Below are 16,743 nucleotides of genomic sequence, written 5' to 3'. Positions count from 1 at the left end.
GGTCCTCTCATGCTCGCGGAAAGCTACTAAATCAGGTAAATAAGGTGTAAAATGCAAATTGACAGTGATGTAAAGATTTGAAGATTGGATGTCGTCTTAAGTCTGAAGAGCCATCTGCAACAGGTAAGATGTTGATTGCTCATAACTTTTGCACAGATGTTCAGCCTCTGTAAAACACAGGAGCTAACTCAGTGCTGCTCCCTTTAAGAAGCAGCATAAACACCAGTGTTCAGTTCAAGGACGCGGTCCAGCTGGAATGCACCAAATCACAACTCCTTGTAGTTTCTCCTCCTGTCTCTCCCCCTCTCTCTCGCTCTCTCTCCCTGTTTGTCCCTCCCCTCTCCGACTCGCGGCGTCGTTGCCATGGTTCCGCCTGCCTGAGTCAGGCAGCCAGTCAAAACGCGCTCACCCTCCTGGATTTAGAGCGAGATGCGTTCAGTCGGCATGTCGGCGCGCGCCGCCTGAACGCAGCGCCGCTCGGTACCTGCGCGAGACTTTCCCAGCAGCTCTGACACACACACACACACAGAGAGACAGGGACAGAGAAGGGGTTCATTGTTGGATACACACCTGGAAATAAATGGAGGGACTATGTGAAACAGCCGCTGTCCAACTATTGCTTCACCTCTCGTGGTCCGGCGGGGAGCGCGCTCGTATTAAACTCAACTGACCCGGGGATGTGAATGCCTCCCCGGGATTAGAGGAGGGGGGGAGGTGGGTGTTTTCGGGAGAGGAGGGGGGAGAGAGTGAAGGACAATGTCCCGTGGCTATTGTTCCTGCGGCGGCGGACTCACGGAGCTCAGTTTCAACCGGTTCCTCCTCCAGCAGCTGCGCAGCTCTTCTTGAATCTTTGGATAGGATGACTTCCGGGCTCCGCAGCCTTCCTCCTCTGGGTGTCCTGCTCTGCTGCGCGGTGGTGCTCGCAGTCTGCGCTGAAGCTTCCAGTGCGGGTGAGTGGAGCCTCATTAGGGGCCAATTACATAACAACCCCGGCAATTAGTCTTTTATCATGGCTGATAATTACGGCATAGCATCTGCCTTCACGCGCAGTCTGCCTCTGTGGGAGACTGGAAACGCTTAAGATGGTTTTCCTTGAGATTTTAATTGCAATATTACAAGGCAGAGCGGTTTATGATTTGACACAGAAAGCAGATGATACAAGAGGGTTGCTTGAATGTTGCTAGAATGTGCCAAAACCCATCAAGTCAGGGTTCAAGTGGTACCCCAGGCTTGGTCTGGCTCCAGTCTGGATGCTGAAACTGATCCCAAATTCACTGACCTGCTCAAAATCCCCATCAGGAGTTTCTAGACCAGACTGACTTACTAAAACTGCTTGACACAAGAATATCCCAAGACGCAGCTCGAATTGATCCAATTTACCTGTCTGGCTGGGAAAAACTGCTTATCGTTTTCAGCAGAAGCATCCCCAAACTCCCCAACTCGGCTGCAGCTCCCCGTGTCAGCCAGTCTATCATTTAGAATAAAAACGTTCAACGCATCCCCTATCTGGAGGGGTTTAGCGGAGGTCAGAGTGCTAATTGGGTCAGTGAGGCCTGATAATGAGGTCTGTTAATGATGCTTGGACTTGCATGCTTTCTCCGTCCTACATTCCAGCTCTGTAAATCACTGAAATTGCTCTGGAAAATTCGATTTAAGCAGGAAAATGATGTCAGTTAATTATTAACCCCACTACAGGAAGCTCAAGGTGCACGTTGCTCCCTTTGTTACCCTGTGAGCCAACCTCCTTGCTATTTAAAGTGATGTTGTTGGAACATCGGTGACACACATTCAGAGGTTTTTCTGAATGTGTGTGAGGGGAAACGAGCCACTTCAACATCTCAAGCACCTGTTCCCACACTAGCGTACACTTCTTAATATTCTGAATGACCTCATCTGAGATGCCAAGTGGTGCTTCCGTCATCGAAAGTGTCAACGAGACCTTAAATGTCTCCAGAAGCTTTGCTGCATGGCTAATGAGTGTTGACACACACATTCTTTCACATGCTAATCGCTAAATCTTTTGTTCTGATTTTGTTGCCGTCTTTCAGCAGGAGCCGGTGCATGTTGGTCGCCCGGCGTCGCCTCCTGCGCGGACTGCCTCCGACGTGGACCCCAGTGTGCCTGGTGCTTCCAGGAGGTAGGAATGTGTGCGCGAGCGTGCGATTTTCTGTGACAGGCAAAAAGGAAATAAAGCAAACAGTGGGAACGTGGCAGACTTTCAGCAGCATTCCTCAGATGACACGCACCAAGGCTTTCATGGCATTCGCCGATGAGAATATAATGTGTATGTTTGAGCTTGGCGGCCTGCTTTTTTGTGACCTGTGTGTGAACATTTCTGTGCGTGTTTTCTCAGAGCCGGAGCCTTGTGTTTAGTCTCTACACTCTCACATATCACTACATCTGCCCCTGTTTGTCTTTTTCTGTCTTTTTCTGTCTGTGAAGAGCCACCACCCCTGAATCAGCCCTGAGAGACTTTGAAAGGATAGTTGAGGCCTTTTGAAGTGGGGTTCTGTGGAAAGATTATGAACAATTAATATCTTACTTGTTGTAGATAGCTCTTTGAATGACCTGAGTTAAGTTTAATAATGTTTCGAGACCAAAGAGGATTTCTGTCATCTTAAAACACTCCAATTACAAAAAACCCAACAAAAACCACTAATATAAACCATCACATTGATGTTTATTTTATGCTTATTCTGGCAGAAACAATATAAAAGTCCTGCACCAGGCGACACAGGAAGTGCCACAGCTAGCTGTTGTTGCCATATTTTTATAGCAAATAACCTTAAAATTCAGTATATATAACCTTGTAATGTAAAACTGACAGTTGTTGTTTTAAGATGGCAGCATTCCACAATGGTCTTGGCCCTGCTCTGACTAGTCTTTAGCTCATCAGCTTGGTCAAAATATAAACTCTTTCTTGTGCAAAGAGCCGTCTACAACAGGTAAGATATCGCTGCTCATTAAAACTTTCCACAGAACCCCACTTCAAAGCGCTGTAACTATTCCTGTCCTCCTTTCAGCCTCTCACCAAACACACACACACACACACACACATGTGACGCCACGCTAATTAAACAAGATTTTTCAACAAGCGTGTGTGTGTTAAAAACTTCAGGTGCTTTCCCACCGTTTATGCCCTAAACTTCACTGACATCATCTCGTTGGGCTGGGTTCACTGGTGTGTGTGTGTGAGGGCCATCGAACATCACCTCCATGACCGCCTACACACACACACACACGCAAACACACACAGTCACGCTTGGACAAGCACTGAAAATAAAGCTGCAACAGTATTTATGTAAATACACGTCTGTGTAACTCCTTCGGTGCTCGCTAAGGGAGACATATCGCCTGAAGGAAAGTCCCAGGAAATCAGCTCAAACCGTTTTGGTATTAAGAATTGTTACTGGTCAAGTAATTGCCACAGGGAAATCAAAACATAACACAGAAGTCAGTCTAGCTTTCAGGTTCATGTCATGGTCATAAATTTAGGAACAGTCTCAGCTCTTACTGTAGACTGTATGATGCTGTGCTCTTGTGGGTTTTACCTCTTAAAAGTGGTAGAAATCTCCAGTAATTTAGCTGTTTTCTTACACATATGCAGGAACTTGTTGATCTTTAAATTAAACTCATATCAAGTTAATGACTCTGTGTAAATACGCTCATTTAATGGTCATTTGATGTCTGAACTTCCACTGTATTGTATTTCTTTCAAGCTGAAATACAAACAGTGACTAATCTGATCCGAAGCTCCGAGGTGTGACGTTGCACTGCTTTGATTTTTCTTCCCCCTTGTTGAAAATTAACTACAGCACATCAAAACACATTTTACATAGTGTTAGTCAAATTTTATCCCAAACAAGTAAAGGCTGGCTTAAATATTGATTTCATCTCTCTCTCTGGAAACTCAGAGATCAGATCAGGAAGCGGATGAGCAAATAACAGAGTGGCACTTCAGCAGCGTGAGTGCTTTCAGTATCAAACACTAATTACGATCTTTAACTCAGTCCGCAGAGCATAAAAAAAGGAGAAGAAACAGAAAATGAAACTAAAAATAACAATGAAAGTGGTTTCACTTTGTCATGCCTCCATGACATCATTTCTCCCCAAAAATGAAAGCCGTGAGTAAACAAATAAAAGAACCACAGTCTGTAGCAAGAATTACATTTGTGAATGGATGGAGTGTGATACAGAAGAAAGAGTGACTTTTTTCCTTCCTACTTAGAAATTTTTACTCCCTGTGATTCAGCGTGGCTCAAGGAGCTGCGACAAAGATTACCTCATAAACCCGACATAAAGAACAGATTCAGGTTAAATTTCTCTGATATATCTTGTTTGGAAGCTACTTTGTTCTTGTTTTTGTCTTTATGTTGAGTGATTCTGTTATCTCAAAGAAACCCAAACTTGTGTTCGGCCTCCAGGACTTCCTGCACGGGTCCGGGCTGAGCCGTCGCTGTGACCTGCCGGAGAACCTGCGCGGCAGAGGTTGCCACCCGGAGTTCATGGAGCAGTCGGAGGTCAAGGTGGAGGTCAACGCTACGCTCGGCAGCACACAAGTGTCCCCGCGAGACGTCAGCATCACCCTCAGACCAGGCAGGCCACCTGCATCTCTGGATGCTTTGTGTGTTTATTTTGGTAGATTTCTCATTTATTTAAATTATATCTGAGACATATGTTGTGTGCATCTGTGTGCGTTTAGGTTCAGATGCCAGTTTTATTGTTGCTGTGAAGCAGCTGGAGCGCTACCCTGTGGATCTGTACTATCTGGTGGATGTATCGGCCTCCATGCAGGAAAACCTCAATCATGTAGGTGTTAAGACTTTCACCAAGGTTTTTGTTCAATTTTAAATCATCATAGATTTCTTTTTCACACAGTTTAGTTCCAACTGTAATGAGGAATTGCTAGAAAAAAATCAGGAAGCAGGAAATAAATTGACTTTCGCTTGAATCTTCTCCTTTCCTTAACTGGCTTTTGATTTCTTTGCTTCCGTCTGTCGTGCAGCTGAAGACGGTCGGCGTGGCTCTGTCCCTGCGGATGATGGAGCACACCTCAGACCTTTGGCTGGGCTTCGGCTCGTTTGTGGACAAGCCTGTCTCTCCTTACATCAATGTCCATCCCTCGAAGATCAGCAACCCCTGCAGGTAAGAAAAACGACTCGTCTGGTTGGCTTCTCCACTCTGACACAGCATCTTTAATCTTCACTGTGTAACTCACTGCCATCCTTTTCTCTCTATAAATAGAGCGGATCGGCAGCACACGCTGCACATTCCTTAGATAACATTCTTCTTTGAACATGTTTTACTGGCATTTTAGAAACATTTTTAGACATAAAACGTTACATGAAATGTTCCACTGCACACACTCATCCCTGAGCTCCTTAACCCAAAAGATCCTGATGGATGTAGAAAAGCAGAAAAAACTATTGAAACTGGGCATAATATATGAGAAAAAAGACAATTAGGAAAAAAATGGCTTCTGTTTCACTACAAACAAGCTGCCAATCAAATTTCCCCATTAAACCTAAGATAAAAGCTAAAGTTTTTCTTGCTGTAACAATTTTTTTTTTTCATTCCATAATAAATTATTATCCATTGAGCTGTTTTATAAGTCAGTTACATTTATTTTAAATTACCACTGAAGTATTTTTGCCACCGTCCTGTGTAAATATGCGCAGAAGGTTCATTTACTAGTCCCAGTATTTCTAAAATGAATAAGATTTCCAGTTTTGTTCATAACCTAAACATTTAAATAAAACTCCATGGGCTCTGGGAACATCTGTCATTGATTTGTGGACATATGGTGCTGTGCAAAAGTCTTGAGTCATCCCTCATTACGTTATATTTTGCCTCCAGTGAGTCAAACAGTTCTTTGAATTTTTTTGCAGATCCTTCAAAGTTTTTCTTTGGCCTCTAGCAGCCTGTCACAAAGACACAGTTTGTTTCGTTTTTTCTAGTTGAGTGTATGAAAAACACCAAGGATGACACAGTTTAACACATTAAGTCTTTTAGCACCAACAAGGTGATTACCAAAGAGCTACTAGCTGAGAACTTGACAAACCGCAGATGATCAACCAAAATATGACGCATCTCTCAGGTCCTGTTTCAGGTCTTTGGTGGACTTTTTTATTTTTTAAAGAACTGAATTCAGAAAGTCTGTTTTTAGGACTGACACTTCTTTTTATCATCGGCTCATTTACTTTCCTCGGTATACCTTCATGTACAAAGACGTGACAGAAAATGAGTTTTAAAAAAAGCTGCAAAAGTCCAAAGAAATAAACTTTCCAGAAAGCTTGAAAAACTACTGATTGAGATCACTTTGAAAAATTACAAGAAAGTCTGACTCCTTGAAAGCAGTTTACAAAGAAAAAGGGGTTATTTAAAGTTTTTTTTTTTTTTTTACTGTATTCTATGAATTTTAAAATGTACCAATTGAAGTTTTTGCTCGAAACAGAAACATAATGTGATGCTTTGAGGAAAGACTGTCTGGCAATGTGCTTTCAATCTTTCTGCCACTACTATTGCGTGACTCATCACTTGTCGGGACGTCTGCGTGGTCATGCTGTTGTGTTGTTCTGCAGGACAAAAACAGTCACTTTACATCCCTGAATGGTCTGTGTTGTATTTGTGTTTTTCGCTAGCGATTATGAGATCCGCTGTCGTCCGGCCCACGGCTTCCACCACGTCCTCAGCATGACGGGGAACATGAGCGAGTTCACGCGTGTGATCAAACGCCAGCGCATCTCCGGGAACATGGACACACCTGAGGGAGGCCTGGACGCCATGCTGCAGGCCGCCGTCTGTCAGGTCAGTGGGACAGTTGATGATCCGTCTGTGGGACGGTGAAAGTGACGTTTGTCCTGGGACAATAGAGGCCCTCTGACTCAGCAGTGCATGTTCACACTGGAATCCCATAAAATAGTGACATCACTGGTCGAGCATGGCACACACACACACACACACACACACAGACAGCTGCTCACAATATGGCTGCAGGAGGCATTTGAGTCACAACATGCGAGGGGCGCCACTGCTCACCAGATTTCAGGGAATCACCCCATAGTGGTCAAGTCCAGAAATAGACTCTCCATGACGTCATAGCTACTATAGGCTCTCTCAGCTCCCTTAAATACACATGAACACACACCGTCCCATTTTCTCACACTGCCTCCGATGATTCACAGGCACGAAGACGGAGACTCTGTGTCTGATCGGGGAACTTCTGCTGCTTTTGCTCTAATTTGGCATTACAGAAAGACCTGATCATCGTGGAAACTAATGTAGCTCAGATGAATAAAATGTTTGAGTGTGCGTTTTTTCTTCTCTTTTACCACACTTGTAAATCTTGAAAATATGAAGCATGCACAGTTTTCCACATCATCAAGTTAGCATGCATGTTGATAAGCAGTGATTTAGGGGATTAACAATAGGAGGGCGGGCGGGGGGGAGGGGAAGGGGGAGGGCGTGTGAAACTGATTCCCAGAAAAAGAAGTGGCTGTAGGTCTGTGGCGGTGATGTTTGGGACTCAGTGCAAAATGTGGTATTATATATAGGTTGGGTTTACTGTCAGCGCAAAGTTTCCATTTCAGAAATGTGTCTGTTTTTCATGGTAATGCTCCAACCACAGCTGACTTTTAACTTTTTTCAACTTTTATTGAAATAAGGTGATCTTAAATTGTCTTGCAATTTAATGTAGATTTTTTTTTTTACACATACAGTTGTTAACAAAATGGTAAACTTCCTCCTCATGTTAGGTTACGATGGACTGAGTTTGCTTGAGATTTTTATACCCAGAAATTCCACCGACATCCGAGCAGCCATCTGTTATTCTGATTAACTTCAAGATGTTTCACCTTGTTGTAGTTTTTTTTTTTTTAGCTTTTTCTTGTCTTGTGGGGTTTTAATCTCCCAAATTAAAGTTTATACTTCAAAAGGACAATCAGATCTCAATTTATGCATTACTTTAAATCAACTTTATTGTTAAAGGAGTTGCAAATAGGCGTGTTTACCTTTTATTTGAATCTTATCCAGCTTCTCAATATTCTTTTGTGAAACACGTTTTTTTCTAAGTTTATGACAAAATACAATGTGACGTCTCAGCTGCTTTTTAAAATTGTATTTATTTATTCCTTTTCGGCCAGAATGCAGTTGGATGGCGACCAGAGGCGAAGCGTCTGTTGCTCCTGATGACGGACCAGCCGTCTCACCTCGCCCTGGACAGCCGGCTCGGTGGGATCGTCGTGCCACATGACGGCCTCTGTCACCTGGAGAACAACGTCTACACTGGAAGCACCAGGATGGTGAGACGGTTAAACTGGTATGACTGGATATAACACTAGGACCACAAGTTAAATTCCCGCTTTAAAATCTTTTCCACCTCGACAGGATCATCCCAGCTTGGGTCAGCTGTCCGACAAGCTGCTTGAAAACCACATCTACTCTGTCTTTGCTGTGGAGAAGCTGCAGTACCAGTGGTATGAGGTAATCTACATACAGACACTGCAACAGCTGATCAGCATCACTCGGAGTCTGCAAAGAGTTTTCTCTTTTTTATGGACTGGGATCACTTTGAATCATTGCTCCCCTTTCCGTCACTAGGAGCTGGTTCGGCTGCTGCCTGGATCCTACCTGGGAAAGTTAGGCCTCTTCCAGGCGCCGACCCTCATAGATCTGGTGGTAGATGCATACAAGGTAAAATCACTCACCTGTGTTTTCCCCTTTAAGAGCCCGTTGTCCTTCCTCAGTGTCGTTTTTGCCAACAAAGACGGAGACAAGTGAAGTACAGCAGCACAAAAAGAGCTTCACTTACAAGCCAACTCACCATGTTTTCAAAAATAAGGAGGCGTTTGCTGGCTGATCTACAAACACAACAGAAATTTTTAGAGTAAGCTTTAATATCAGGGACGCTGCTGATTACAAAGACTGTTGTAAAAGCTACTTCTTTCTCTGCAGCTGAAATTTTGAGTTACGGTTAGACTAGACAGCACCAATAAAAGATGAAGAGATTAAAGCAAGATAGGGCTTTGTGTGTGTGTGTGTGTGTGTGTGTGTGTGTGTGTGTGTGTGTGTTTATGTGAGGCTAGAAGTTAGTTCAGCCACAGTCTAAGCTATAATCCAGCCTGCGGCACAGCGCTCCATTGTTTTCCTCCAGAATCTGCCGAATCCACATATCTGGGTGTGCAGCTACACGGACGCACAGACACACACACACACACACAGAAAGCAGCAAGGCCTGAACAGAAGCTACCATTATAACAGCTATCAGATCCCCACAGAAACCATGTGTCCTGATCACGAATGAGCACAAAGATGCTATTTTTAGTCTCACCTCCTCCTCGCTCCCCATAAATCCTCCTGCGGGTCAGGAAAAAATAGAAAGAAAGACTTACTGTGCTTACAATCAGCCCAAAAGGTTGGATTTTAAATTTAAAAGCATTTAAAATTGCTTTTTTAAGTTGTTTTTATCTTTGCTCTCCTTAGAGGTTGTTGTCAGAGGTGGCGGTTTCAGTGTCAGTGGAGGACGAGGCAGTCAGCAGGTTCTGGGTGTCCATCTCTCCTGTTTGTCCCCACGGGTCCACTGCCAAGGACCGGAGCTGCTCTGGAGTGCAGCCAGGGCAGATGGTAAACACAAACACACACCTTCACTGCGCAACGCTGTCAAAGAAGGACATGCACGGATTACAGCAACATTTAACTACCTGTAATTCATATTTCATACATAAATTGTAGCAATAAGCTTCCAGAAAGGTGATAAAACTGAGAGCTTGACGTGACAGAAAAAATTTGGCCAAGCGGATTATAGCAGGAAAATATTTCCATGTCATTCCATGACCTTTTTGTCATAAAATCCTTAACCAGCCTGATATGAGAGTCTTTATTCAAACAAAAATAGGACTCTTATTTTTAGAAACAGGCCATTGGATTTTACCCTGCAGGAAACCTGTTTCTTTTGTCTAACTTGTTAAACCTGCACTGGAGGGGGTTTTTGCTGCAGTAACAGCAAATATCCAAAAAGCTACAAATAACCTTCACTTTTAACAACTAAAGAGAGCCACTCGTCCCTATTTAGAAACATTTCAGTACAGTTAAGAAAACTTTTGTTTTTCTGTTCACTCTTTTAAATCTCTCTGAGATTTCCTTCCTTGGGATTTTTGCATTCTTTGTCGCACACCAACATGCCTAATCATTGCTCCATAGTCGCTCCATTGTGCACAGACTAATACTTTTTATCCATGAGTGGATTAGACTGAACGATGGAAATGACCAAAACATACCAGAAGGGCGATAATCGTCAATAGAGGACTTGACGGACAGTTTTCAGCATGAGTGGTGCAATTATTCCAAATGAGTCACACCTTATTAAAGATTTCCACTCAGTCAAACATTACTCTGCCTGACATCCTGTACCAAGATTTATCTTCATCCAGAATGAACCATATACAGTATGAGAAGTATTAAAAGAACCAAGATCAGAAGTCACCATGGTAACCACGCACCTGTCACTCTTACTCCATGACTGCAGGCTTATAATTCTGTGGTAAAATTTTCAGGAATCAAAGGTGTTAAGCTTTGGTTGGGTAAAAACCATTAAAGATATCAAAATGCCAGTTCAATCATGTGAAGTCTACCTTTGCTGGAGCTGTTTTAACTTTGAATTATGTTTCTACTATAAAGTATGCCTTAGCTATGGCCTATAGAGCTCCAAAAACTGCCAGATTTTCTTAATTGTTTCTCCAAAATCCCAGTGTCGTGTATGTGAAATTTGTGTTGCTTTTTTTAGTTGGTTTTGCCTGCATGGTACACTGTATGGTAGATAGCTTCCAAAGGCTGAACGGATGTTCCCAGCTAATAAACCTGTTTTTTTCCAAACAGGTCTACTTTAATATCACCATTGGACAACACTCTTGTGCTAAAGATGGTAAAGATGAAGACGTAACAGTGCTGGTTCGCCCAGTGGGTTACAATGAGTCCACTGTCGTCAGAATCCGCTCCAAATGCCAGTGCAGTTGTGGACCAATGGGACGCTGCAACGAAGACGACCAGTCACCTTGCATTGATCAGGAGCAGAGGTCAGATCATGGACACCTGAAGGACTCAAAGACAGATCCTAACAGGAACTGCCGAGCGGATGGCTCCAACGTGGACTGCAGTGGCCGGGGAGTGTGTGAATGTGGCAAATGTGTCTGCGACCAAAGCAGGCTTGGGATAATATACGGGAAATACTGTGAGATAGATGACTTCTCCTGCCCGTATGAACAGGAACTGCTGTGTGGTGGTAAGAACACAAACACTGAAAAAAAAAAAGAATTAAGGTTTTAGTTAATAAAAAAATCACAGTATCTTGTTTTTTCCCTCTCAGGTCGAGGTGCGTGTGTGTCAGGGGAGTGTGTGTGCGAGGATGGGTGGACGGGCGATAGCTGCGGCTGTCCCACCTCCACATCCGTCTGCCAGTCGCCAGATGGCTCGCTTTGCAGTGGACGGGGCAAGTGTGTGTGTGGCAAGTGTGTGTGCGATGACCCGGAGCAGTATGGAGAACTCTGTGAAAGATGTCCCACCTGCCAAAACCCCCAACAAATTTGGTAAATTTCTCTTCTCATCCATGTCATGCCAAAGACATTCTTACATGACGAACTGTGAGTTTAAACCAGTGCTCCTGTAATTTGTCGCGTGTGTCTCTGTCTCTCCTTTCCCCAGTAAGAGTGTGGACTGCAATCATTCTCAACGTCTCTCACACAAAGAGGTGGAGGGCTTCAACACCACCTGTGCGCCATTTGCCGACTCCATAAACTGTGTATCAGGTACAACAAAGAGAAACTTGCCAGACAGTAGAAAGCAGCTCTTTACATGAGCTGTGGTGCAAAGCTTGAAAACATCAGCAGTGGAACAAGGGTGTTCGTTCTGTCTATGGTTGGCTGAATGATAGTTTGCCCCATTTTGCTCATTGATCTAGAAGCCATGAAGCTGCTAAGATCATGTTGCTTTGAAAGAGAAATCATTGAACTTAGAAAAACCAATGAAGCCAAAGTCGTAGAAACTTTAGGGAGTCCATATGCATTTACAAATGTGTTCATATTAGTGACAATAATTTTATTTAAAAGCAATGACAAGTTTTTTGTTACCTGAGCTTTTCTTTCAGGTCAAAAAAGTTGAATTCTCCATTACCTGTTTAACAAGGAGCCTTATGTTTTGACAGCTCAGATTACGAGTTTAATTGCAGCTAAAATACACAAAGAGATCCAGTGGTTTAGATCTCATGGGCTGCATAGACCTGCAGTGTTTTGTGTACACACAACTGTCCTGGGCCACGTTCAAAGACTGCCCACTCAGCCAACAGCATTCCTCCTCCTGCTGATTTTAAACAACCTCACATTTTCCAGAGTCTTTCCTCAGATAAACTATCTGCACCTATAATAAGCCGTTCTATTTGCACAAAGTTGTTGGAATTATGTGCAAGGCACTGCATAGTGAATGACTGTGGCCTTTGTCTTGCCATACAGTAGAAAGCAATTATAGCAGCAGACCAAAAACTATAACAGAATGGCTATAAAAAGAAAGTATGTTCAGCAAAAGCTCACTTAAAGTCTCAGCTGAACTAAAATGTTTGATCAGGATTGTAGGAGAGTTGTAAACAGATACCTAAAAACCTCAAATGAAGCAACATTTGTGGAGAAAAGTGAGCATCAGAGAGTGATAAGGTCATACAGAAGACGGTCATTACAACTGTTTAAATTTCGGGTTGTTTTTTTAGTTTTGGTGTGAGTCTTTAACGTGGAGCTCATCAGTAATGACAGCTGTCACTGCTGGTTTCAGACCAGCTTCCGGTCCGCTCAGACTCAGTTTCACATTAACACAAGACCGGACGGAGTGTAAACACGCACTCAAACCCATGTTTCGGTGCAAGGTCACTTCCGCTGCTACCAAAGCTGAACTAGTGCACCCTGGAGTGTTTGAGTCAGCGAGCCTTCTGTCAGTGTTACAGCTGTGTTTTATATTTACCCCCACTTTCTCAGCCCGTGCAGCCGGGCGCTTGCACGTAAACACACACATTTAATCCGAATCCCACTCACGCGCTTGATATTGGACACGCACACACACACCGTGGTCCACATCCAAATGTTACAGTTCATCCCCGCCTCCCAAATTTTTGGAACAGCACTGCTCATTGTGCATTCACCTCCCCCCACCTCTGCCCACCAGGACACTTTCTTTCTGCTCACGCCCTCTGCTCCCCGGGTGCAGCAGGAGCCAGGTCTCCATGGTAACCCTGTTACAAAATGTCAGAGCACTCTTTGGGCCCTTTGTGCTGAGCGATCAGCTCGTCATCCGCACATGCTCCCCAGCAGATACACAACCAGCTACTGGCCCAGCTGCCTCTGACTGAGCGCTGTGTGTTAGTTTCTATTACATGAGGATCAAGGTAGTAATTATTTGTATTTTTTTATACTTGAATACATTCATCTGACTACAAGGGTTACTTCACTGGTCAGTATTTAAATTTTAACAAGAGGGGATCTCATATTTTTTGGTTTAAAACCCACAAAATAAAACTGGATAGATAGTTATAATCTTTTGCTGATTGATATAATCAAATATTACAAATTAAAACAAGCGCATGATGACAGAATAAATAATGATTCAAGATGGCTGCCACAGAGCTTTGTTTCAAACTTTGCCGTTAACTATTGGAGTCAATGTTTGTTTGTTACTAAAATATCTTATGAGCCGCTGGACAGATTTGAATAAACCTCTTAGAAAGCAATGTACATCTACATTACCTTTCGGAGTCAACCAAATTCAAATATGGTCAAGCTTAGCAAACACAACAATGGCTGTACGTCAGTTCGTTTTTACAGATATTGAGAGTCTGAGAGTCGTCTCCAACACATACTCTGAGCACTAACAGATTGGGAACGATCTCTGTTTAAAACTTTGGCATGCAATGCAGTGAGCGACATGTATTCCTTCAAAGAAGGCACTATGCTAATATTTTTCATGGTGTTTTCCTTACATAAACACAAAAAGCCTGGACTACAAATGAGGCGTTTGACACATTTTAGCAGCTGTCTTCTTTTGGATAGAATAATTCCTTATGGTGGGAACTTGGTAATTTGCAAACTTTTTTTTACATGCAAAGAGTCGAGAAATCCTAACGATAATAAAATGACTCTTTAAGTTAGCAATTTGAGCATGCAGATGCAGTTGTGAGTCATTGAGGGCATTGAATGCCACTTACGAAACCTGTTTCTCTCATCAGACTGAGTCCAGTTTCATGAACAACCTCTCCAGACTGGGTATCTTTATCGTATGAACTGATGAATGTTGTGTATGTGTGAAACCAGTGAATCCATGAGTGCGTTGATGTGTGTGTCCACAGAGCGTGTCAGCAGCGGCCGCCTGGTTGGAACCTTCCTGAGCGTGTGTGCCCTGACGGTGCTGTGCGGCCTGGTGGTGGTAGCCGTGTCGCGGCTGCTGATGCAGAAGAGGCTCAGGTCACCAGGGGGCGCCGGTGGGGACGGAGGCCACCACTGCCCAGGAAAGGTAAGCTCTCTAATGTCAGCGGGACTTTAACTCAGGACCGGTTTGCTGCCGCTGGAGTCCTGAAAAACTCTAGGGAGCCCTTTATTCTTAAGGATACGTATGCTGACAAACCACTAAAACAAGGAGAGAGACATCTACGTGTGATGGGGTACAGCTGTTTATTACATTTCCTCCGAACTCCCAGTTCACCTTCTACGGTTTCCAGATTTCTGACCTTACATTGACATACAGCACCTTTGAGAAGAAGAAGTTTATGGAAATTGACGAATGCAGGAGGGACGTCTCATCAGGATGTGTGCATCTCCTCTGCATAACTTATTTAAATGGATTATGACACAAATGCAAACAGACTTTTGTTTTTTAACTGTGATTTATACTTTAAAACCCATATGTCTGTTTGGATACGTAAAGTCTCACTTGGCTTAAGAATTCTTTTAATATTTCAGATTCAATACAGTATCAGCAGAGTGTTGTTAACAAATACTTCCAAGATACTCTATTCTTCCTTTTAAAAAAAAGCATGAAATCTATCTAAAATAGGTAATTCTCATTAAAGAAGCATTCCACTGATTAAATATATATTAAAGCTTTATTCCTTGTTATGTAAAAAACAAACCAAGTTTTTAAAGCAGAGTTTCAAATTCTTTGACACTATTTCCTTACTTTTGCTTTGTTCCTCAACACCAATAGGTCTGTGATTATGTTTTTATTTGATAAGCAAGTTATTCTGATTCCCCAAATAGAGCTTAATTTAAATTCAGACAGCCTAAAGATGTGAGTAAAGCTTTGTGCAAATGCATTTTCTTTATTCTGAGTCTGGGAAAATGTGGTGGGGGGGAAGAAAGATTACCCTAAACTAATGAATCCCTAATTAGTCTCAGAGCTGAACATGTCAAAACTAATTATATGTAAATGATTCAAGCTCATAGAGGGGAGGGATTCTGCCTCACATGTACAGATAAGTCCTTGCAAGCAGAAAAGTATGTTTGTGAATATTCCCACGTTCCCTCCCTGTTTATTTGTGCAGTATTGCAAAACCAACCCTCCCAGCATGCTCACCATGCGTGGGATCGAGACATTGGAGGCAGGAAGAGCACTTTAGTAAGACGCTGCATCGTGTATTAGCTCGCAGCGTGCGTGTGTGTGTGTGTGTTTTTGTTTGTGCAGTCATTACTAACACGGCATCTCTGCTGCCCTCCAGGATCTGTCCTACATTCCTACAATCAACGAGAAAACAGTCACCTACAGGAGGGACTGGCCCCCCGACCACCCCGTGGAGATGCACATACAGGTTCCTAAGATGCCCCTGGGAGACTCCTGGCAGTTCTGAGCTTCAGGGAAAGCAGCAGAGACACGCAGAGGAAAGAAGAGCTGGACTTCTTCTCTGCTTCTTCTGAGACTGCCAGCAGACTGCAGGTGGACGCGTTAACGGCGATGAACTCGACTGTGAAACCTCCGTGGAGCGAGATCTGTTACTTCAGCTGACTGAGCTATGACAACTTGCGACGACAGTGGCCAGTATGCTTTGAATCATCGAAGAGCACAAGTTCCCTCACCTCTTCTTTTAGATTTTATGTTCAAGTATTTGTTGCTTTAACTGCTTTAACTTATGGGCATGTGGGAGTGTGTGTGTGTGTGTGTGTGTGTTTGTGTGTCCGTGTATGCTCTCTATTTATGATTTTATGGGGAAAACACTACATGTTGGAGGTTTAAGACGCGCTAAATGCACTGTCTCCCTGTCTTAGTCTGCACCCATGTGGCCAAAGTAAGGTACGACATCTTTTATTTTGTTTCTTTTTTAAATAGCACACCCTGACCTCAACAATCTTGCCTTGGTGATGCCGAAAGGCAAAGGTGGGCGATAATGTTTTTGCCCCATTATGTGTGTGTGTCTGCCTTTTATCAAAATATCTCATGAGCCAGTGGATAGATTTTAATGAAACTTTCAGAAAGTAATTACTGGATGAACTGAATAACTTTTGGAGTCAATCTGATTCAAGATGGCAGCCACAAACAACTGACCTTAAAAAAAGAAGCTATATTTCTTTTTATTTTACATATATTGACCTAAAACCCATTGTGGTAGTAGCTGAGAGTCATTCACAGCACGTATTATGAGTGCGACCATATTGCATGAGTTTGCATTTAACGTTACTTTCAAGGTTTGACCAAAACATCTACAACATAAGATCTTCTGAGTCTTAA

At 43.2% G+C, this 16,743-nt stretch overlaps 1 protein-coding gene across 3 annotated transcripts; it reads left to right on the top strand.

Moving 5' to 3' along the window:
- Nucleotides 1-434: 434 nt before the first annotated feature.
- On the top strand, nucleotides 435-16,506 carry itgb8 (integrin, beta 8). 3 transcript variants are annotated; one of them, XM_017421266.3, is made up of 15 exons: nucleotides 435-950; nucleotides 2,049-2,137; nucleotides 4,425-4,596; nucleotides 4,703-4,809; nucleotides 5,006-5,145; nucleotides 6,642-6,807; nucleotides 8,142-8,300; nucleotides 8,386-8,481; nucleotides 8,599-8,691; nucleotides 9,481-9,621; nucleotides 10,873-11,275; nucleotides 11,360-11,579; nucleotides 11,695-11,798; nucleotides 14,375-14,538; nucleotides 15,740-16,506. In XM_017421266.3, the coding sequence occupies exons 1-15, from the start codon at nucleotides 860-862 to the stop codon at nucleotides 15,866-15,868; spliced, it is 2,274 nt and encodes a 757-aa protein (XP_017276755.1). In that variant the 5' UTR covers nucleotides 435-859; the 3' UTR covers nucleotides 15,869-16,506. The 3 variants fall into 3 exon arrangements, 2 of the variants coding, with proteins under 2 accessions (XP_017276755.1, XP_024862699.1); XM_025006931.2 differs by having other exon boundaries at nucleotides 2,052-2,137; nucleotides 15,740-15,874; XR_005233220.1 differs by lacking the exon at nucleotides 15,740-16,506 and having other exon boundaries at nucleotides 11,699-11,798; nucleotides 14,375-14,391.
- Nucleotides 16,507-16,743: the final 237 nt, after the last annotated feature.

Source organism: Kryptolebias marmoratus, linkage group LG5 (assembly GCF_001649575.2).
Source record: "Kryptolebias marmoratus isolate JLee-2015 linkage group LG5, ASM164957v2, whole genome shotgun sequence".
Taxonomy (NCBI): Eukaryota; Metazoa; Chordata; class Actinopteri; order Cyprinodontiformes; family Rivulidae; genus Kryptolebias; species Kryptolebias marmoratus.
Note: the sequence above shows the minus strand (reverse complement) of the source record. Positions and strands in the feature narration are given on the sequence as shown.